General features: G+C 43.2%; 1 protein-coding gene across 5 annotated transcripts in view; it reads right to left on the reverse strand.

Annotated features, from left to right (window-relative positions):
• Positions 1-4,216: 4,216 nt before the first annotated feature.
• LOC108034098 (trissin receptor) overlaps positions 4,217-23,982 on the reverse strand; it is a 42,103-nt gene continuing 22,337 nt past the window's right edge. For 4 of the 5 annotated variants that reach the window (XM_017108865.3, XM_017108871.3, XM_017108868.3 and 1 more), the window contains 9 exons: positions 16,621-17,268; positions 13,271-13,415; positions 11,440-11,599; positions 10,683-10,883; positions 9,765-10,124; positions 8,659-8,673; positions 8,285-8,553; positions 4,708-4,927; positions 4,217-4,617 (listed from right to left, as the gene is read on the reverse strand). In XM_017108865.3, coding sequence (XP_016964354.1) covers positions 4,567-4,617; positions 4,708-4,927; positions 8,285-8,553; positions 8,659-8,673; positions 9,765-10,124; positions 10,683-10,883; positions 11,440-11,599; positions 13,271-13,415; positions 16,621-17,268 — 2,069 coding nt within the window. In that variant the 3' untranslated portion in view covers positions 4,217-4,566. The remainder of the gene's footprint in view (positions 4,618-4,707; positions 4,928-8,284; positions 8,554-8,658; positions 8,674-9,764; positions 10,125-10,682; positions 10,884-11,439; positions 11,600-13,270; positions 13,416-16,620; positions 17,269-23,982) is intronic. The other variant, XM_017108866.3, reaches the window with a different exon arrangement.

Genomic DNA, 23,982 nt, shown 5'->3' on the forward strand with positions numbered 1-23,982 from the left:
GGAGGATTTTGTGTGTTGTATTCGCTGGAAAACGGGGACTATCTTTAAGGACGAGGCTGTTAACGGGATTAAGGCGAGGACGTGTGTGTGCGGGCCGTATTCTGTGCATTTTAATTGTATTTAAATCAGGTTAAACACGTGAAACGGCCATATAAATAGGCCGCAATTAATGCGGCCAGCCAGGCAATTTGTGTTTCGCCGAAACCGAAACAGCCGGATGCGGATTTTCGCCCTCCGGCTCCGTTCCATTACGTTCCGGGTGCCGGGCGCCGGGTGCCGGCTTACGGTGAATGATTTATGCGGCGTATGCGTAATTTCCAGAGGAGCCATAAGCTTTTCTCTTTTAAATGAGCTTACTTTACATAATGATCGAGGGGATTTTAACGTGGAAAGACTTTTCGGGAGGCGTCGTCCGGCCAGAACCCCCGCCTTTGCTAATTTATTAAGAGTCGGCGCTTTCGGGTCAAATTAAAAATCAACAAATTTCCCAATCAAATCCATTTGGCTGCATCCTAAAACAATAGCCGGCTGCCCTGGGTTGAAAGATCCGTTTAGAGGGCAGGAAAAAAGGAAAAAGGTTACTTAAGATGGCCAGATTTGAGGACCCAGAGAGCTTGTTTTGTTTTCCTCTCATGCTCATTTGGCAGAACCTTAAATCTGAGTCCCGCCTGCTATCTAAATTGAATTGCGAAACTCATGAAAAATGCAGGCCGAGTCCAGTCGGAATGGAAGCTGTGCAAACGAAAGCGGAAATGCTAAACAGACTGCTCCGCTCTGCCGGCCAGCGTAATAACTTAAGCATTTTATAAGTCGAATTTAAAATTTTCAGTGATTTCAATCTGTTTTTGCCTTTTCCCTCGTCAGGATGCAGTGCCCGGCACTTAGATTCCAGCAAAACTTCAGTGGCTGTTGCATCCGAGATAACTGTCTGTCATTTGGGGAGGGGTTGGGCTTCTTGTTCATATTTTCAGCTGCAGAGTGGGTGGGTGGTACATTCTACATGCAACCTAGACACACATAGAAGTGCATGAAAAGTGGTCAAGGACTTCCTGTCGTTTCCTGGTAGCCTGTTCATTTTTCGGTATAGGCAGTCCAGTGACTTCAAGGCAAAGAGGGCCTGGGCCCTACCCCCAAAGCCTCTGACCCAACCCCATCAAGCAAAATGAAAAATTCCAAAAAATCTGGGAAAGAAAAAACCCCTTACCAGGCAAACAGAACTAACCAGCTGGCTGATCCATCAAGGTACACACACCCGGGCTATTTGGTTTTCGGTCGAGCCTGCAGGCCAAGATGCAATCACTCTTGGACCAGAGTGAAACGGAAAGTTGCTGGCAAGTTTTATTTGTCTTTCGCATTACACTCAATATATTTCATTCAAATTAATTTCGAGAGCACACAGAGAACTTTGCCTCTGCCGTCGGCAGTTGTCCAATCCCAATCCCAGTGCTGATCCCAAGTTCTTCTGTCAAATTCCATGCCACTTGTTGGGGGAAACTTGGCACTTAACTTTTCGCCGGGGCTGAGTGCAAACTTCCCTAAATGGCTGGGGATATGCGAAAGTTTGTGTTTGTGCAAGATTGAAACCCGGTCTAAGAGCGGGCCGAATAAAAATAGCTTAGTCCCGGCCACACGAGCGCAACACGGCAAGATTGTCTAATCACCCACGCAACGGAAACTCACACAAAGCCGGCCAGAATCAAAGTTGCATCCTGTGTAACTCGTTCGACTAATTGCCATAAGCCGTTAGGTAAATTTGTACACGCTTTTCGCCGTCGCCGTCGCCGCCGCCGCCGCCGCCGCCGCCGCCGCCGCCGCCTTCGCCGTCCCCCGGTCAAACTGTTATTTTTGCACAACTAATCGGATTAGTGGGCATCCAGCCCACATCCACATCTACATCCACACTCGCCCCCAAATCCTCCCGAAAAGCACATGTTCACCCCCAAGTGCCTCCTCCTGGACACTGGCGACCGGCGCAACTTTTCACTCCAGCGATTCGTCGTAATCCATTCTGCGAACTTGTGTCAATGGCTCAAACACAGCAAATTAATTTCCTTTGGCCTTGGGAAATTATGAATTACCAGTTGAATTACCTCCGCCCACTCCAGCGTGTTGTCGTAGTCAAATAGAAGGTTTAGTGTCAATGAGTTAAGCTGCCTGGCGTTTTAATTAAAAAGGCATTGCATAAATTACTCGACATCGGCTTCGGGAGCTGGATCCCGATCAATTATGCTCCCAGCTCGTTGCACAGTTTATCAGAGATTACGGGGTAGTTAGAAGGACTGGAGTCCGTCCGGCTGAACTTGTGTGCCTTTTTAATTAGGCTTCATAATTTATTGATAAGGGTATTATGTCGCTTATCACGCATATGATATCTTGTTTCAGGGATTGTCCTGACACGGAAATGTGTTGGGTGCAAGTAGACGTAATATTTGTAATATAGGCATTGTATCGACATTACTTTTCGGTTGGGTTCAGCGTTTTAGGCAAGATCTCAGAGATTCAACGGTTAAAATTGTCTCATTATACGACCAAACTCTCCAAACAATTTAGTTTCTTAATCTCGATTTCGAGGAGTTTATGGAAATAATAAACATCCCTCTCAGTCTCGGAGTCGAACTCCTCACTAGAGTAGCTGAAAGAGTCTACAGAGAGTTCATATGTTCTATTTTACGCGCATCACCTACGCTTTCTTCCGGGTCCATGTCAACTTGTCAAGGTGTTTGAGATACCACAACCTGAATATCTCACCTCAGAAACTTAAGAAAATAAATATTAATTTGTGAGTTAATATATGATCACTTTGGGTTGGAGCAGGTATTCTTTGTTGTGCAATGGGACATCCGTGCGAAAAACGAAGTTTTGCGGTAGCAGATGTACAATTATATATTGGTATGTTGTCATGAAATCTAGAGCAAACCTTTTTGAGCAAAACAAAGTTTCTCGGAAACCATAAAGTTTAAGAAAACCGTTGAGAAATAATCACATTTTCTTCCACAACAAATTTAGGAACTTTACTATTTTTAATCATTTTTCTTAAACAAAATTAATGAAGACTATGTAACAGTTGGCATTTTATAAATAATATTGATATTCTAATCAATCCCACAGTCGCTTAGTTAATGAATTTTTATAATAAAACAAAAAATGAAGAGGGGCGTTTGACAGAGCAAGAATTTCCTTGAACGTAAAAAATACCAGATTTCCTCCTGACGAAATACTTACAGTGCAGCATACATTCCGGTGGTAGCTAGCAACACCCAAGCCAAGTTTCAAGCCCAGCTCCAGATTACTAAACAGTGAAGCATATTCCTAGGCGCTAGTCAATACCTCCCTTAGCATGGCCCCGAACCCACACAAATGATCAATGGTTTTTTTCAAGCATCCTAGTATATATAATAATATATTTAATATTTTTATGCGCCTTAAGAACTGCACCTAAAATAATAAATAAAATAAATTACCAGGGGCCGGATACACTCCAATGAGCACCTGGATGGAATCGTTTTAAATAATAACTAAATAAAGCACTCAATCCTCCAATCTCCTGGGCCAAGTGTAACTCCCTGCGTATGACAAAGAAATACATTCCAGTGAGACGCCTAGATCCAGCTTTTGGAGAAGCCTTTCCGGAATGCCCTTTGCATCACAAAGCCTTGTAAAAACTGGGTCAGTGGGTAGAAAAAAGCGTGAGGAAGTACCGGAAATGGAGAAAGCAAACAGCGAGTTTCAAGCGACTTTGCGAAGAGTTTTGGTTCTTAATTTGCGCCAACGTCAGTCCGCCTGGTAATTGAGTTTCCCTCGTGAATTTACTGCAGCGCTTCCTCCGCTGACTTACGGGCCCAACAGCCCCAAGTGGGGCTACAAAATGCTGCGCTTAGCGAAAAATTCGACCAATTTTAATGCAGTCTCCTCCGACTGTGTGTCATATTTTTTGTTTTTGGCAGCCGCAGCGAAGCGTGTTCTCCGGCTGACCATAAAACCCTTGTCATCAGATATCGCAAGTCAGGTCTATAAAGAGATAGTGATAGTATATATAAATTGCGGATGCACTCGGTGGCGGCGGCCAACTTGCAATTTGAACAACGCGAAATGGCTTTTCGGAGCGGGTGCGCAACTCATCTGCCATCCTTGTTTTTCGGATACGATTGATTTTCGCTGCTGCAACTAGTAATGCCGAGTAATGTTTGCAGAAGTAATAAATGTTGGAACGCAATAATGAACTTTGCAGTTTTTCTTCATTTATTTATTTTGACACTCTTAAGTTACAAGCTTACACTAAGAACTTGACAGCGTTGCTCATGGAGATGCATGCACAGTAGTTTTATTTGGTTTTTCCTTAAAAATTGGCTTACTCTATCAATAGAACTTGACACCGGCTAGGAGACGGTTCCGCGAAGCGTCTCGATTCGATCCCGCGCAGTAGGCTTCCCGAAATCACAATGAAATGACAGCTAGCTAGCGGACCCGAAGAGCAGCGGGGTGCATCCCTCGGAGGGATGGGTGCGAATGGGGGTCCTAGGAGCGTCGCCCGAAGAGCTTGAGGGGCCTCCTCCAGCCGCGGGGCCATCATAGCTGCTCGTTCCCGATGTGCGTGGTGTCCGTGGGCAGGGAGTGGGTCTGCGCGGAGCAGGATGTGGCGGATGGGGATGGGGCGACAGCAAACTGTTTATAGGGCTCTTAGCAGATGTCGTGGCCAGAAACACTCACCTGCAGCGCCTTGCGCTTGTGGTGCATCGAGGAGTTCGAGGACGACTTGCCCTTGCCCTTCTTCCAGGAGCACAGGAGCAACTCCTTCATGCCCTTCCGAAAATTGCGACTCAGGAAGGCGTAGAGGAGGGGATTTACGCCCGAATTGAAGTACGTGACCAGAAAGGTGAGCGGCGTTAGCAGCGCATTAAAATTGGAATCACCGCGATACGAACGTGACCTGCAAATGCATATACATGGAAATAACTATCTGCCTTTGGATCTATGTGCTATATGTGTATTCCTATTATGTTCGGCACAATGTGTGTTCTGCGTGTATGCAAATGAGCATCTGTTGGACAAACATTGAACGCAGTTCTGTGGCCTGTCCCGAAGGTAGATTACGATTTTAGAATTCTTGAATTTAAGACTTGGCTGGTCGAAAGTGTTTCGCAGCCCCAATTTAATTCCCCCGCAGCCAAATTATTCATACAAAACATGCTCTTTTGTACCAAATTCCTTCACCACACTGACACACTGAAAAAATTAGACCAACTTGGTCAGCCTGGGATGATTGAATCTCCCATATTCACATGCTATGTGTGAAATAGGAATAAAAGAATGAAACTATAACAGTAGCTCTCTATTTTTCTATTTAAATAAATTCAGTATTTTTAAATGTATAAAGAAATTTTCTTTTTAGTGTTAGAATTCAAGTCCAAACATCTTGCAATGCAGAAAGGCGACTTTCCATTTCTCACAGCATACTTTTGGACGCCTCTGCAAGAACATTAATTTTCTGTGTGCAACAGACCTAATCTCCGGCGAAAGTCCAAAGAAGGTGCTGACTTTTGTCCACTTCAGTGTGTCCAGGTGATTAAGCTGCTGTTGGCAGTATTGTTTTGGCCGTCTGGGGGCAAAAGCTCTCAAAAACTTGCCTAATGGAGCGGGAAATTCGACCGAGAGCCAAGTTTTTCGCCGCCTGCAAGTATGCAACATAAACTTGTTCCGAAACTTTCCAAGCGGAACAGTATTTAAAGCAGAATGAGAGGTGTTCTTTGCTTTTGGTCCATTTTTTGCAGTTTGGACAAGGTGAACTTTGCACCAACTGTCAAATTGTGCCACCGTTGTTTCTCACTAAAAATTCGCCCTGCACTTGCAAGTGGCTCCGTCCTCAAGAAGAGTAGTTGGCTAACTGATTGGGCCACTCGGATGGCCTTCGCTTTGTTTTCGCCACTGCCCCTGCCCTAAGTGGCCTTTTGCCAAGAGTTGCCAGCTCCAGACCAAATTTAAATGCCAATCCGAATCGGGCTAGAAAATTAAGAGCCAAACTCTGGGTGGCCATTTGTCGACCCTGTGTATCCCGGTCGCAGTTGCCAACTGCTGGCAGTTGACATCGTTATCCTTATCACCGGGCTTCCCGGAAGTAAGGGGGATAATAATGTGAGCGTGGCACCCCATGACACCGAACTTTCTTGGATCCACGCATTTCAGCTGCGAGGAAATGTAATCGCGTGGCAATTACTTGGACGTGTTCGCCTTAAGTAGCAATTGAAGCTATATGATAATGTGCCGTGGAATCGGTTATTTTTAGCAGCTAGGAGAGTTGCGACGGTGTTTCGCTATTTGTCGAAACACGAAAATTATTTTGGAAAATTAATTCAAAATTCAAAACTGCCAGTCATGTAAAGGTAATACAAAAATCGGTCAAGTAAGTTCATATGGATGACTTTTGGACGCAGAATACACAAGTTAACTAGAGTATTGTTTTCAGTTAGCCGCCAGAAAGATAAAGTGTGTTAGATTAAGATAAAATCTAATAAAAAATGGTTATTTTAGCTGCCAGGACCAAAGAATGTTTTTAAGCATGGATATTTAAGCTAACGTTCCTCCATTCAGTTGCACTTACGGATTTAAAATTACTTCATTCAGTGAAATTCCCCTGAATTCCAATTCTGTTTGGTGTTCAACAACCAATGTTAATTCATTTTGGCCAGTGAACGACATCCGTCAAAATGTCGCCCACATTTTTATCTATGTGCTAGTTTATTATCTGTTCCAGTTGAGTAGGACTCGCCGTTGAAGTGGCCATTATGGGGCAGATTGGCTGACATCCTTCTGAGGTGGACCAGCAGTCAGGCTGCCCGTGACCACCTACACACCGACTCCAGCTCACAATGCAAACATCCCAGGGCAGCCCATCCAATTCTTCAAATAAATGAAAACCGAAATTCCGGACAAGTAAACAACTCTCGCAGCCCAGTCATGCCAGACATAAATCTCAATTACGACAGCGTCGGGGAGCTAGTCTGCGGGATAATGTGCCTTCGCCTGTACTTGCCGAGAAATCATAAAGGTATTTTCGCCAACAATACATTACACATTTGTGCAAATTGAGTCCGCTAGCTGCGCTCGGAAAGAGCCATGCGTTTCAGCTATTTTTCCCGCAGACTGGGAATAAAATTCAAATAAATTTGTGGGGCGTCTGCCAAAAGTGCAACGTAGCAAATCAGCAGAGACTTTAGAGAAAAGCTCGATCATTGTTGGCGTTGTTACCAACAAATGTTTATGATTTGTGGGAAGTGCGGAAAAGTTGAGGTGAGAAAAATATTTTATTTTGGTATTTTCGGGGGTACAAGTAATAGCATCATAAAGTCGAAGCGGATTTCTTGTATAATTGTTAGCTTTCGGGAAATTAAAGAGCTTGCAAAGCGTTTTCATTACGGCTAGGAAGTAGTAAGGTGCTGCGCTTAAGTGCACGGTTTTAACCCCGTCCAAGGACCAATTAACTCCTCCACGATTTAGCTCGTCGCTTGCAAAAAATACTCCCACCGGGTCCAGTGGGTTTTTCTGCACCGCCCACGAATTACCATTACCCCATAGTGCCCAAACTCAAAGGAAGGAAGGCGACCCACCACTCAGAAAATTACAGGGATGAACTAGTATCTAAAGCAATGCTAACTAGATATTGTATTCAAGGTGTCAACTAAAACAGTTTCCTGTTAAAACTACTTTGTTTCAAAACCGACAAGCAACGTTTTTTAATTGTTCTGAAATATCAACTAAAAATTGATACTGTATTTCGGGTACCCCTTTTTGTCAGTGTAGTTTAAATGCCCCACCGGAAGCGGAACTGATAGCCAAAGGGCTGTTTAAACCGGACTTTTGTTTGGCATCCGCTTTGAAAGGAAGGAGAAGAAAGCGAATTTTGCGTCTTTAGATCGAAATTGGTTTGCAGAAAGGGAGGAGCGCTTGCTTTCCAATCGATTTGGCCCACGGGCAAAGTCGAGCTGGAAACTGGCGGGCTAGAGGGTTGGTGGGTTAGTGGGTTGGTGGGTTGGTTGGTTCGCTTCCCATTGATGACTTAATTGTTTACCAGCCTTGAATCCAGCAGGAAGCCATCTCGGCCTTATCTGCCCACTGGCAGATGTTAATTTCCCGTCTATCGGCCGAGTATGCAAATGCTCGTCCATTCCCGGTGCAATATACCATAAAATATTGTTTGCGTCGCGGCCAAGTGGAATGAGCGGATGGTAGATGGTATGTGGAGTGGGTTTGGGTTTTCGGTGGGTCGATGGGTTGATGGGGGGCTACTCACCAGTACTGCCACATTTTGCGGGCATGATACGGCAGATTGCAGAGGGCGAATGTCAGCACGAATATTATCAGCATGCGGACGACTCCGCGCCGGGCTCGCAGGACATTGCTGGACGAGTGGGACATGTGGGTGGCCCCGCCGGCCCCGCCCCCTCCCAGTCCACCGCCCCCGGAGGCGCCTCCTGACCGCTGGTGGTGCGCATGGGAGTGGTGATAGAAGCTCGTCTTGCGGCAGGCGCTGACAATGGGACGATCGGCCTCCAGGGACACCTGTGCGGATTAACAGGTGTAATTGGAATGACATTAGGTTTCGGTGGCCTCAGCAGCCCTGCGGAGCCATTATCTCATCGGTTTCGATGTTCGGTTATAACCTACCTTGCAATTATCAAGCTAATTTGTGGTGTTGTTGTGTGTGGTTGTTAAAATTGGTGGGTAAGAAGAAGGAGGCGGGACCAAAACGGTGTTATTGATCAAACGAAATGCAGAGAGAGAAAAGAGTTCAACAGAAAGATAGTTAGGTGGTTATCTGTGAATCGAAGTGTGTATGGGGTTAAAGTTAAGGGATATCAGAAAATTATGTAACTATGTATTTGGTTTTCGAGGTGCCGTTCTTTTATTTTCCATTACTTTTCCCTTTCCGAACCCAGAAATCATATTTCTGAATGTTGGGACACGCTTTGAGGTAGTCTTCATAATTATTTACAAGAGACCTCAAAAAGATTAATTTTTAGTTATTTTTTTCGGTCTCAAGAGGCTTTCCCTTGAACTATATATTTTTCTAGCTGGCGCACACAATCTACACTTAACATCCCATTTTTTATCTATTTGTCCACCTCATGTCTGTCATATTGGGATTTCTATATACCAAGTAAGCTGCTGATGCTGATAAAGACCAATCGAGCTCGCAGCTGTGCCAACTGCACGGCAAAGCTCCTGTCAGGCCCGAGAACACACCTGACCAATTGTACGCGCTGTCCGGCCAGCAATAATGGGAAAAACACTTTTGCCATAACTTTGGCGTCCCACTTGCAGTTTCGCTCGGTTAGGTGGTTTATTTGCCCGCTCCTCCAGCTGTCACAACACTGGCTGAGCTCGTGGTCGAGGTCAGCGATAGCCTTAATGTGAATTGACACCTGCTCCTGCTCCTGCTCCTGCTCCTGCAGCGAGGACCTCGCCACTTGGCCCGGCAAAATTGCGGGAATAAAATCTCCTCGGGAAAGTTTTTACGACTGAGAGCTTCGCCTTGTATCTAATAAATTAGTGCCTGAATAGCGATGTGATTTTCAAGAAACATTATTTACCGCACGGCACGTAGTGAACCAAATCGAAGTTAAAGCCGTTCTGGCCAATTAGGCGACAGAGCCTGGACTCCACTTTCGGTTTATTATGATGGCTCTTAACGCTACATAATGCCTCCTCTGAAACTGCCATTCTGTGGGTTGTGTATATTTTTGAAAGGCATTCCCTGCGAGGCGGCTCACCTGACTCTCCGTGATGCTGACGCCGCGCTTCTCATATTTACTGCTCTGTTTGCGGGACAGGGAGGTGGTGCTGCTGCCGGCGGAGGCGAGTGACGAGCCAGGAGCGCCACCCACTGCCACTCCTTTCTGAGCAGCAGATCCTGCCGAGGTGGCTGCTGACGCCGCTGGAGGCAGCTGGTGGTGCATCTGGTGGTGGTGGTGCGGGTGGTGCTGGTACATGCTGTTGTGCATGCCCATGCCCATGCCGCCCTCCTGGCAGGCTGCCTGCTGCGGCTGCTGGTGCGGATGATGCTGCGCCACATGCGGCGTGAGGCCCCGCGAACTGCGCCACAGGGCAATGGCGATTTTGCTGTACAGCACCTGCAATGCAAATGTGCTCGTGGTTAATTTCATTATTCAAATTTCATCGCCGAACAAGCCACGACATTGTCCTGGAGCTTGCCAAAACTTATCGATTACGTTATGCTCGGGTGACGGAGCAATATAACCACGACCCCTGCAATAAGCTGGATATTCGGATAAAAGCCCCTGGCAGAAATTGAACTTCCTTTCAAAGTGATTCATTTAAGACATAATAACACTTTACAATTATTTCAAAAGAATAAGATACCCTCCAATCGTCGGATATTGTATAGCATAGTGCACTTATTTACATTTCTACCTGTGAATAATGTAAATTAGACAGTGGCAACAAGTAAAAATCAACAGAAAATAATATACCCATTGTGTTTACAGCTTTATTTCAAATAAGAAACTCAGAAACATATTTTATTTAAAGTGATACCGAGTCGTAACCATTTTGAAATTATATTTCCTTGTGAGTTTTATATCAGCCCTTTCATGTTTATATTTTATTCGTTAAATAGTTATTTATTCAATAATAACGAAACTGGAAATATAGATCAATCATTCGCTTACCGTCATCACTAGCAGCGGCATTACGTAGAGCAGCACGAAGTTAATCATGTCCAGCAACTTGGAGTTGAACATCTCGCGGTCCAGGACACAGATCTCCTCCTCCTGGCCGTCCTGCGTGTGAATGTTCTTGATGGTCTTGCTGAAGACAAACTTGGGCGTCGAGTACACCGCCGATGTAATCCAAACTGTGACAATGACCATCTGCAAGAAACACGCACGCTTGACGATTTGCTTTGTCTTCTGGGCTGCCAAACACGCAAACAATTTGTTAAATTGCGAACGAACACACAGAATTTGCATGTTAATGGCCGGCCCATTTTGTTGTCTTTATGACCCTTGTAGTTTAATTAGGACAATCGTCCTTACCAAAATGTGTTTCGTTTTTTGTGACAGTGCGGAAGGCTCCCTGAAATCGGAGCGACCTGGGTGCGTGGGTTAACCCAACGCTGGATTATTTGCCCGAGGGGGAAAAGTTTTCGCAGACGCAAAGTTATGCCCACAGCTTATTAAACCCTTCGAGACTGTTTTGAGGCTAAATTTGCATGACTCTTTGGGCTCGGTCTAATGAGTTTCATTAGCTTGCAAATTGTATTCAAATTGAGTTGTAGAAGTTGTGAAAACGAATCAAAATAGGAACGGAATAGTCTGGGTTCTTTTCTTCAACTCGTTGATAAGAAGTTCTATACCCATTTATGACCCGAAAATTGCTCCTATTATTTCTTATTATAATTCACATTTATAGTATTTTTCAACTTACCCTCAATCGGGCTGCAGTCAGGATCTGCTTGCAGGTTATGGGGTGCACTATGGCGAAGTAGCGTTCCATGCAAATGACAACCAAGATGAAGATCGAGGCCGTGTAGCTCAGGGAGTGGACGAACTGGTACATGCGACACAGGAACTCGCCGAACACCCAGCTGAAAGGAGAAAGGCACTCTCTGTAGGATTAATAATTATTTATGGGAGAAAGTTTCGTCCTTTAAAGAGGCCGCCTGCCTGCGCCTCGGCTCGAAGTGTCGGATCTTAATTTAGGGCCAGTCACATAAAATTTTATGACACGCCAGCGAAACTAATGCGACATTAAGGTGTCTTTAGTATTTTATGATGCGAAAAGCTTTTTCCTTTTTATTATTATTCCTGCTAAAATAACATTCGAAAAGCGGATTTGAGTAGAGGAGGCGACGAATCATTGGATTTCGTTATTAGCTCGACCACATAATTCCGTTCGTTCACAGCGCTCATGCGTTAAACCGTGACCAATAATACTTTAAGAGTACACTCTTATAGAACACTTTAAAAACATATATAGAATTCGTTCCAAAAGTTTGATTCAGCAATGGTGTGAATATATAATATAAGCAAACAAAGATGCGGGCATCTCATTCTCATTGGCAACTACAATCAGTTTTTGCATAATCTATGCTGATTTTTCTAAGCTAATCTCGTTTTCCATTTATTTTTTGATTGCCATCAAATGGTGTGCATAATTTAGATAAAATTATGCAGCCCAACAGATTGCTAATCTTTATAATTTATTTTTTTGACAGGAGAAAGCTGATTAGGAAACACAATTGAAATTATGACAACTGTCATCCCCACTAATATATGTAGTTTTATAATCTGAACAGCATATTACCTTTTTTACGGCTTTTAGAATGCTGGGCAAGAATTTGTATTTTAAATTGAGTTTTTTGCTATGACATCTTTTTAGGTGGACTGTGCACAGTCTAAAATGGTTTTTATTTATATACGAAAGTTCATCGTATATTAATGACTTTTACTTGCTTCCAACCTTTAAAAAACACACAATTAATTTTTGTAGTTAGATACATTTTTACAATTAGATCTAAAACTCAAAAAAGCAGGGTGGAATTTGTTTTTGTGAAAAACTAAATCAGGTGTCGGAGACCAAAGGCTTGCTTTTTTATTCTACTTAACTTTCACTTTAATCAAAAGTTCAGCTTTAAAAATATTTGAATAAAAAACCGAACATCAATAGCCTGGCATTTTTTTCCCACTGCTTGAAATCAGGAAATCCTAGCACATTTCATTGTGCGAATTTGCAGAACTTTTTTTGTTGCCCTTTTTCCGCATTCATATTTGTGCGCTTTTTATTTGTTCACGTCGCAACGACGTGTTTTTAAGAAAGTTAAGAAACACAATGCATATAAACATGATTGGAGTGAAAGCTGTGAAAGGGGTGAGCCAAGGGCTGCCATGAAAGTGCCGCCTGTGGAGTAGTAGTTTTCCGTTGCAAATGTGAAAATGTTTCACTTGAAAGTTCCCACTTTTGTGTTGCATTACACCGAATGTTCCCAGTGATCGGAATCGCCAGGGCGTAAAATGATACAAATGTGCAAAAGAACACAGGAGATTTAATTAATTACCTTTAAAATGGTTTCGAATACCGAACATTTCTTGCCCTTCACCTATTAGAACATGTAATACGATTACCCCAGCGAAGGGGCACCTGACTCTACTTGGCATTGTGTTTCTCACCATATTTTTCTGCTTCTCTGGCATTGTGTAGCTCCTCTCGACCATTAATAAAGTATAAACAAAAATCATTTTTTGCAACTGCCACTCACCTTTCAATTAGATAGATGGACAGGTTCTGCATCACGCAAAAGAGTCCGACACAGAAGTCTGCAAATGCCAAGTTCGCCAGGAAAAAATTCGTGATTGAGCGCAGACGTCGCGATAAGGTGACCACCAAAATTACAAGTAGGTTACCTGAAAGTTAGGAAAACGTACAAACATTAAACGTGTCAAGTGCTGGAAAACGTCAAGTATAAAAAGGATAATAAATATAATGTCAAAATAATATTATACCGAAAACGGCCGCCGAAGTGCCGAAGCCTTGCAGCTTTAACGAATTTCACTTTAACTTAGATGGTAATTAATGACCCCCGGACTGCATTTTTTGGGAATTTCCATCGCTGTTACTGACATAAATTCAGCTTCAAGAAAGCTCCTCTAAATGGGTTTAAAACGTGTCTATCCAAGAATTAATTAGAGCTCCCTTACCACCAAAACCGAAAATGGTGACTGTGGTCAGGAGTTGCTCAACTGCAGAAATACAATTGGCCCAGATATGGCTCGTTTTGGACTACATTTCTGGTTCAATTCACTTACTCATGCAAAATGAATTTTCCACTCAAATACGCGGCTTCTGTTAATTTTCATTAATTTCCCAAGCCCTTTGATATTAATTTTGGGCGTTACATGCATTTCAACTAATTAACTTCGTTTTTATAATCACGTCCTTGGACACAACTGCCAGAGCCGTTTATTGACAAGGCGAGAGGACATTTTACGGCTTTAAGCATTGTTACTTTCCCGGCTGGTAAGAACTCTTTAGAATAAAAGGTTAAATATGTATCACAATAATCTTTCAGTCTCGGCTTGGTCTGCAATTTGTATTGCACCCGAAGTTTTATACAATAGAATGGGCCAGAACGAAACATTTATTTGGGGGCCTCACATGGCAAACAAATGTCGAGAAAAACTTTTTTAATTACACCGGGCAGGGTGACAGGAAATGGGAGAGCAAAAAGCAGGAAACAAAAAGCAAGGGAAGCCGAGCTGCCAAAAAATACCAAAAACGTGTAACACTCTGAGGCGTGCTCTGAAATTCGATATTAAGGAGGTAGGACTGCATCGGGGTCTGCAAGAGGAGGAGCTGAGGGTTCAAGCATCCAGCCGAGGTACTCGTGTATACACGACTATTTATAGGATAGTGTAAACTTTTCTCTTCATTTTATTAATTTTGTGCGTTTATTAAGTTGTTTATTAGGACAAATAGAGTGAAGAGACGAACTTCTCTCTCTAAGTTAAAGTATCTTAATTTTTTGCTTACAAAAACTTGAGTAATTATTTTTAATAAAAATGAGAAAATGCACTGCAGAGTCCGAACCAATAAATTGACGATCCTCGAAATGGAAAACAATGTTTCTAGATAATTTTTACCAGGCATACGAGTCGTATGAATGATGTCTAAAAAACTTTAAACCCTAATGTCCATGATGAAATATACATTTCCAATAAAGAAAATCGGATAAATCGTCACCTACTAAAACCACATTGACACTCAATTATTTTAAAAAATTGGATTAATACAAAAATAAATAAGAAAATGCACTGCAGAGTGTGAGCATTGGCTTTAAGATTTACCATTAAAATATAGATTTTAGTAACTTTTCAACTGAAATCAATATGATGGCGATCCTCACATTAGAAATCAATATTTCTAAATAATTTCGACCAGGCATACGGGTCGTATTAGTAATGTTCAAAAAACTTTAAGCCGTAATGTCCATGATAAAATACACATTTCCAATTGAGAAAATCGAAAAATCGTTACCCAATAAAAAGACCTTGACATTGAATTGTTTTTTAAATATTGCTGTGCCCTTCGCAAGCTTAAAACAATTAGTTAGGGACACGCAAAGCCGGAAAACTGGCAATAAAGTTACTTGTCCGGCTGACAGCCACAAACAAATACCCAGACAAAGCCTTAAACGTGACTGAACGATGTAAATTCCGCCCGGCCCGCCCGCTTCCGCCCACATTGCGGTCGCCTGTGAAGCGAACTACGTAAGTTGCTTACATTTCGCAATTGTCCGCACAATGGCCGGCCACGCCCCCATGTCTGTGCCTAATGGGCGGCAGTTTGTCGCCACCCGGAATGGCGAGTACACATGTTCCCCTCTTTTATTGGGGATGCTGGTGTCACTGCGGGTCATAAAGCCTACGACGGACGAGGGCCAACACCCAGATTGGTCAGCACCCGCAGTGCCGCCCAATCGAACGACATAATTGATTCTAACCGTCGGGCAGATAAGAAGCCAGGCCGAAGGACATCTTGTGCTTATGTGTGGGTCTGCAATTAAGCATTTCTGCGAACAAATAACAAATGGCCTAATGAGTGCTATCAATTAAACGCTTTCATTTTAATGTGCCACATGGGGCGTGGGAGTGCCGGGTTGGTGTCTAGACGAAACCTTAAATTCTGAAAGATATAATCGCTACGCTTTGTTCCAGTCAGCCTCACTGGTTCTGCACAAAGTTTAGATTTCTATAAAACAAAATGGATTTGTCGAAGTCGTAAAAATAGCTCATTTCAAGTAATGTACTGACTGTGAGGGACTGGCTTATGGGCAGAGTTCAAATTACTAAAGTTTGCTAAAGAGTCCTGCAATCTATTTACTGCATTGTGCAAGTTGAGTTGGCTGTCCAATTATGAATATCCCAATGTCAGTTACAAAATTATTCCTCAACACGAATTGACTCCCCGTCTTGTGAGCAATGGAAGCTAATTGAACCATATGTCTACCACTGAAACAAGACATTCTAGTACTACCCAAAATAACTAAGAATAAGGAAAGGAAAAAGAGATGAAAGCTCGGAATGTACTTCAATATGGCTCGGAAGACTGGACATTGAATAATTGGCAAGTCAGCCGTAGCTTTGTGCATTCCCCAATACCCGGAATACTGTCTCCAGGGCAGCCGCAAACAGCCGACACTCTTCCTGACTTCCATGTTTCGACTGCCCTTTGTGCCCCATCAAGCACGGCATATAGCCAAATAAAACATAACATTGGGCCAAGGCCTGATTAATGAATGGGAGAGCAAATACACACATGTGTTCTGAGAATATTCCAAGAAAAATGCTGAAATGCAAGGAACAATGTGGGGCAGTACACTTGGAGAAGGTTAGCAATGCAAGATAAGTCCAAAATCGTTTTAAATTTGGAATACAATATATCATTACCATTTTGAATTATATTAGTTACCAATTTATATTACCAATTTGATATATTAAATTGTTTGTAATAAAGCCAAGAACTTTACTACTTCATAGGGGCGGAACCTGCTACACACACACTTTTTATACTTCTCAACAAGTCCATAAAATTAAACTTTGTCTCACTCACCAAAGAAGCAGCAGCAAAACACCAGAGTGTAGAGGGTGATGAATATAATGCGCACATCGGTGCGATCGAAGATGTATTCGCTGGCCTTCTCCGCCTCCTCCTCGTCCTCGAGCTCCACTCCGTCGCCTCCGGCCCCCGAGATCCCGGTGGTCTGGGCGGGAATCAGGGCGGTTGTGGAGTCCCCGTAGAGCAGTGTGTAATCGGCGCTACTGTTGATGGGCAGATTGCTGGTGGTTGAGACATTTGCGGAGGATGTCAGGGCAGAAATCGAGAGCAGGGTGAGCAGCAGTGTCCAGCTGGAGATGGGGTTGGAGACTGGGATGGGATGGAGCATCCGGGGTGGCGAGCTCCGCTGTCCGGTGGGTTCCCGCTGTCGGAAGTCGGAAGTGCTAAAATTCGTTGAGCTGCCCGGGCTGCCGTCGTTGTTTTCATTATGCACCACCCCGTGGTGGCCGTCGTCATTATCACTGTTACGGTCGTAAGCCGCTGATATGTTTGCCCCATCAGTTCGGCTTGGTTGTTTATGTTGTTTTCGTTGCTCCACTTCCGATTCCTGTTGCCAGGACCTCGATGTCTGCCTCGTCATCATCATCATCAAAGTTACGTGTGTGCTGTGTGGCCTCCTCAAGCCGCTAATAACGGGCCCAGCTGCAAGGAAAAGCAGGGGGAGCAAGGGAAAGTTAGTTCCTTCGAGCAGTTCAAACTAATATAATCTCTTGGAATCATTCATGTTCATGTATGGCACTACGGCCTGGCATGCGTATCGGTAAAGGGAGGGATTTCTTTCGCTTGCTTGCTATGAAAGCACCAGCTTACAAACATAGATGCAGAGCCACTAGGTGTTAAGATAAAAGTTAGTCTTAAAGTTCCACTACTATTTTTAAGTTTATAAGGAACGTTGTGTTTAAAAAAGTGTCCCAGCAACTTTGTTTTGAAAAAATACCTTTACAAACCAAATAAAAACCGAAAATAATGAGCTTGCTTTGAAAAGCACATCCACTTGTGTTATGAAGAATGTACCAAGATTTCAAATGTGTTTTTAAGCCTGCCATGATGCTCTGATGAAAAAAATTTTTGCTTCTGTCGAAGAGACCTGGGTCTATACCAGGAACAGCTCCAGTTCATTAGGTGCAGAGTCACGTCCCCCATGACCTACGGCAATTAAACTTGGCCTGCCTGCAGATCTCATGGCAAGGCGTGACATTCTGCTCGTATCGCCTACACAGGTCCAGTGGTACTTATTCGTATGGCTGTTTGAGTGGACTTTTTAATTAAGCCGCCTTCAATAATGAACATAATTAAATCGTTTGTCTGCCAATGCGAGCATGAGCACTTGCCTAAAAAAGCAAATTATCATTTCCCATTTGCCACGCGCGCAAGCACACAGCCATGTTTCCCTATCTCGACTGGCTGCTATTTTTAATATGCACTACGTTTTGTTGCTAATTACGCGAGTGCAGTTGGCAATATCATAATATTCGCCACCCTAACCCCCTTTTGCAGCTTTGATTATTGCTCTGCGGGCTTGTGTACGTGCTCTAATTAATAGACACTCGCATGCAAACACACTACATAGTGTGTACATCAAATAAAGCAAACATAAAGACTGTCGAGTAATTAACAATGTTGAATCGTAGTGTCTCCATATTCCAAGAAGCCTAATGAAAGTAATTTAAAAGCAGAATTAGGCTGATGCTTTTCCAGTAAATCGAAGCAATTAAAGTGTGACCAAAGTCGTATAAATACCTAATTAGGCAGCTCGTTCGTCCAAAATATAAATATATTGATGTATATAACCATTCAGAAAAGCGACAAGTATACTTTTAAAATAACTTGCTGAATTAATTTACATTATTACAAATTTTGACTAAACTTTATTTTTAATTCGTTAACCTTCGGTAAATGGTTCTACAAGTAATTGCATCTGTATAAGTGCAAAATGTTACACTAATTACAGAAACACTCCACTCCTTCTCTCTTTTCCTTGAGTTCCAACTGAAATTCCGAGCCGACTTACAATCACCTGAATGCCCAACTCCTGAAGAAGTTCCATCGGAATTGCATCGTAAATTCCTTGCGTTACTTGCAAGGATGTTCTCTTGACTTCCACTGTTCATCCGACTGCACTTTAAACGTTTTCCCGGAAAATGGTATAATCGAGCTGGGGAAAACGGAAAGTAAAAGGAGTTTGTCGCGCTGTCGTCGACTTCCGGAACGGAAATTGTTTGGCGCCTTAATGAGCCGAGCTGCCTTCAGTTTGACTGGGTACTTGCAGCCGCTAAGGAGCCTTAAGCCTGAGACAAATGAAAACTGACGTCTGCCGGGGCTTCGGCGTCCAAATTGATTTTCCTGATACTGATTTAATTAAAAACCAGCAGCTAGTGCAATGAAAGCTTCCTTTTTGACTTTGCTCAATTGCCCGAGGGGCTTCCTACTTACACATAAGCCAAAGACGTTAGCAAATAAGAGGGTATTAAAATGGATAATCCCTTTAAATTGCCAAAATTATTAGGAAGCTTCGGGTTACAATAAAATAACTTGCAACTGCCTGGAATTCTGTCTTAATTGCTGAGCGTTGAAGACCACAACATGGCACTAAAATGTGGTTCTAATGAGGTTGCTGACAAAATATCAATATAAGGAACTAACTAATGGCAGAGGATCTAGAAAAGCATGCTTTGACAAAAGCAATTAATAAAGGCTCTGCATCGAAGAGTGGAATATATCTTCTTAGTTACATTGAGTCCCCGCATATCAAGGTCTTTCAGACCATGTATAGTTGATGTGAGATGCCATGAGTGCAGTGCAAATGGAAAGCATAAACAGAACTTAAAACAGCAAAAAAATTGTGTAATTTGTTCGTGCAGACAGCGAACAAATCAGAAAAAAGCAAAGTCATTACAGCTTGCTCACACAGCGAACAAATCGCAGCAAAATATTATTTTTCCTTTTTGTTGGGTGGGCAACAGCAGCCAAAATTGCAGAATGTGAATTCATGTTGCATTCGGTTGGCAGCATTTACGCAGCCGGGCGGGGCAATTGGAATTCGGGTGCCACTTTCTCGGTCCCCAGCCACAGCCCCCAGCCCCAGCCACTTTCCCGCCCAATCCGCATCCAAATGTTTGCGTAAATTGTGCTCAAGTAAGGACATTAGGTGGTAATTGAGTGTGCCAACGAGAGCCAAGTGAAAAATGCCTTCCCACTGTGTCAGCTCTTTTCCATTTGCCAGACATGTGAGTGAGAACTACTGTGGTACGGGGGGAAAAGCGAGGACGGCCCAACGACCATGATTTATATGCCAAAGGACTTCCACAATTTTTGGCAGGCCAAACAAGGAAATTTAATAAGGATTTGGCTCCATTCCGGCTTATTATTTTGCTCGTTTAGAAAGTGTCTCGCTAATATACTGAGTACTGCCTGCAAAATTATTTTTTTAGCTTATCCAGGCCGTTAAAAAAACCATCCCTCATGCTGGCCAAGGCTGCTTTATCTTAACTTTACTTATTTGTTGTAGAGTTGCTATCTATCTTTTCGCATTTATTTTGGTAACATTTACCATGCTTTATACATTTAGGTCAGATATTTCAAGACTTAAATTTGTAACAAAGTCATTGTCTGAAATTCCAACCAATTCTGCAGACCCTAATTCCACATAAACCGCCTCGCTGAGAAAGAATAAAGGCTTCGTTCTGCGTGATTTGCAACCTCCAACTCTACCTGTTGAATAGCATTTTTCTTCAAAAGCAATTTTTATTTCTACCGAGAATCATCATTTGTTATCATAACTCATAGCCTTATCTTCGATCAATGCCCTAAACTGCATTTATTGTTCATAGACAACGAACCACTTTAACAATGCAAGAAAACTTGTTCATTTCATTAAAAACATTTACAATTGCTTAGTGCCTTAGGACTTGCTTGATTTTATTTCAAAAAACAAACCGTGATAGCCTGGTGAAAATCGTTTTCACCTAAAGAAGAGGAATTTATCTATAAAATTATATTTAAGTTGCTTGCAATTTTTAAGTTAATTAAATCAGCTAGTCAAAACTCAAACAATAACTTAAGAACATTGCACCTTGCTATAAATAACTTATTTCCTTGAACATATTTCAACAATTTCCCCAGAGATTTTCACAGCCTAATGCGACTTAAACGTAAAGTGTAATTTACTCTCGGCCCAGATTAATAGTCGCACTTTTTAAGCAGAAAATTCGAGCTCACCCACTCGCACACACACTTTCGATTGTGATTTGGTTTTGGGCGCGGGTTCGGGTTCGGCTCGGGGAAAACCAAGCCCCACATTTTCCGGGTCGACACTTTGACAAGGCGACACCAGCTGCAAGGTGCTGCAGGAAAAATGCGTTTTCCCCATTCGTTGCCACGCTCTGGTTGCCGTGGTTGCCGTGGTGGCCGTGTGTGCCGAATATGTGTGCACCGCGACCTTGCGCACCTTTTGTCCTTTGGTTCGCCGAGCCATTGTTTGCCAAAAATATGCGATGGGCACTATTGTTTGTCTGCCGGGCCGCATAGAATGGGGCTTTCTGAGGGGCGGCGGCGGGTATCCAACACTTTGGCGCGGACCACGTTATTGGAAGCCAATTTAGCAGACAACATCGGCTCAAATGGCGGCAGCTCGCCCCTCGACTGGCGGACAATTTGTGCAACAACAGTGCGCCGGCGAGAAACCCAACTTCTGGGCTCGACTTGCATATTTATGGGGGCCTCGGAAATTAACGTGGCTCGGATTGCAGACGGAGGAACGGCTTAAACGCCAATTGGCAATCGACTTTTCGCGACAATTTTCTTTAAATTTGCATTCAACTCGGTGCCGCGATCCCATCGGCTCGCCGGCCTGCCGTTCGCATCGACACCGAATAATTTATGACAGTTGCCGCGGAAAATCGGCAATATAGCGGAGTGGCGCGGTCGAAGATTATGCAAAGTTTGCGGCGCCTGCCAGCGGCATTCGCAGCCCCAACTTTGCCACTCGAAAATTTCGATCCAGACCGCCGAAAGTTTCGGCTCTGGGGAATTTCCAGGCTTACTATATGACGTGGTGGTCGCGGGCGCGAGACAAGCGTGAGAAAATTGGAGCGCGAAGGCGGAAATGACAGCGATATGCGCCAAGGACTAAGCCCTCTCGGATTTCGCGGCCACGTGGTGACAAAGTGCAAAGGTTATTTTAAATTTATTAAAAATTCGTCCCATTTTTATTAGAAAAAGTTTTCAGTGAACCTGCCATTTGGGACCCGGCCGATAAGCCTCCAGAACGAGCCACTTCCGCTTTAATCTCCCGCACAAATCAAGTTCCGAGAACCAACATTTAGCCCTGGAAAACCCTTCTGGAACTTTACTTTACTTGAAATGTAAATGGCCACATTGAAAAACCGCAAAACCGAAAACTGGGCCCAGAACTGCTATTGCCTATTAGCAAACCAAACAAAAGGGGAGAAGGCCGCATGCCACCTGGGATTTTGGCTTAAATTAGGGGCTAAAATTACTGTATCTTGAGCTGAACATGCGACTTCCGCTTTTCCTTTCCGAAAATCAACGCCGTGGTCAAGATAATTCCTGGCCAGCAAAATTGCGCTGCATATTTTACGATGAATCGATTATAATCCAATTTACCCTATGATTATAGAATACTCATGTATGGGCTGTAATTCCAAACACGATGGCATAAAAAATAATTTTGAAATCATTTTGGCTTGGCCGGATTGGCGAATAATAGGCACTTACCTTGTTATGGGGAAATATTCCCTCAACTCGGCCTGACTCGATTTTAAATGAGTCCTAATGTGACAGGCAACATAAAGGGGAGGCCTGAAGGCACATTCCCAGAGGCGACGACACTTGCACTGTATATGTGCCATCCTGGGGAGGTGGGAAGGACATAGACACGCTCAAGTGTATTGTGATTTTCCCCAAGGGGGAGGTGCTGGGGCGGGCGAGAACTCGGGCGGCCTAGAGCTCATTAATTAGGCAAGACCACAACTAAAGATAGGAATTGAAACAATGGGCCTGGGCGGGCCTTGAAAATATGCTGAGGACATTCATCATACTCAAGTGTCGGACAGGATGGTCGACCAGCGGCCACATAAATATTGCATTATAATCATGATGGCTAGACAGCTGGGATGGGGGCGTTGGGTGGCAAACTTTTAGGTAGAAAATTAATCAAGCACTTGAATGAAAAACAAGAACAATTCGGAAACTGCCCTTGGCCATTCATTATTTTGAATGCCTCCGTCTGGCTGGAGGGGAACAACTTTGCCGACCAACTAATCGAAGAAAGAACAATACGCAACATGTGCAAAAGTCGGCGGGACGAAAGCCATAACGACGCCATGTGTAACAAAGTCGTTTGCAGGGCCGTGAATAAATTTTCTTCTCCTGCGAGTTGCACTAATCACATTGCCCAGAAAGAGCCCCAATTATACCAATCAATTTTCCAAACTCACAATAAAAGTCAGAATGCGATTGAAGCTTCGAAACACCACTGACAGTAGGACTAGCTCTTAACATTTGCTCCGAAAACTTCCGATAGCCCTTTGGAAAATGCCAAAGAACAACGTCACGTCCCTGGCATTTGACAAGTTTTCACACGACGCCTGGCCTGCCACGGTTAGGTGATAAGCCAAGTTTCGGCATTTGATTCAATTAATAGCGGATTACCCCGACCGAAAACACGAAACTTTCCGGGAAATTGCGCAACTTGTGGTTTCCTCATTTGAAATTCAAGAACGTTATTACACTTCAAGTCCTGCAGAGTGTGCACGAAAGTCGAGGTGGTTATGAAAGTAGGTTCTGTTTGGATGACTCTGGCGCCACGTAAAGATGGAAAACATTGTTGTTATACATTATATATATTATTTTAGTAATAAATATTAATTTCCAGGCTTACTATATGTCGTAAATATTAAATTGAAAAAAGGGTTTGAAATACTCCGTTGCCTTGTAAAGACTCATGACTACAGAAAAAAACGTTTTATAGTACATCACAAATGTTAGTATTATTTTAAAACTACGTGTGCCAAATCAAAGGGGTTCTTTATAGAGAGCGTATACAAATTCCAGACTAAGCCCAAAAATATATGGAGATCCAGCTCTCCCATTGGTGTGGAAAAATACTATTATTTTTGTATTGTTCATAATGGGAAAACATTTTAGGTATTAATTATTTTGTAGCATTTTTAGTACTTTTTTAGTATTTTTTAGTATTACATATATTTTTGATAAATGCGCCGAGTAAAGGGTTTTTTCTAAGAGAGCGTACAAAAAAGTCCTGACTACTCCCAAAATGTATTAAGACCCGGCAAAATACGCCGCATCTGGCGTGGAAGCCCGGCTTAGGTGAAG

The sequence above is a fragment of the Drosophila biarmipes genome, chromosome 2L (assembly GCF_025231255.1).
Source record: "Drosophila biarmipes strain raj3 chromosome 2L, RU_DBia_V1.1, whole genome shotgun sequence".
Taxonomy (NCBI): Eukaryota; Metazoa; Arthropoda; class Insecta; order Diptera; family Drosophilidae; genus Drosophila; species Drosophila biarmipes.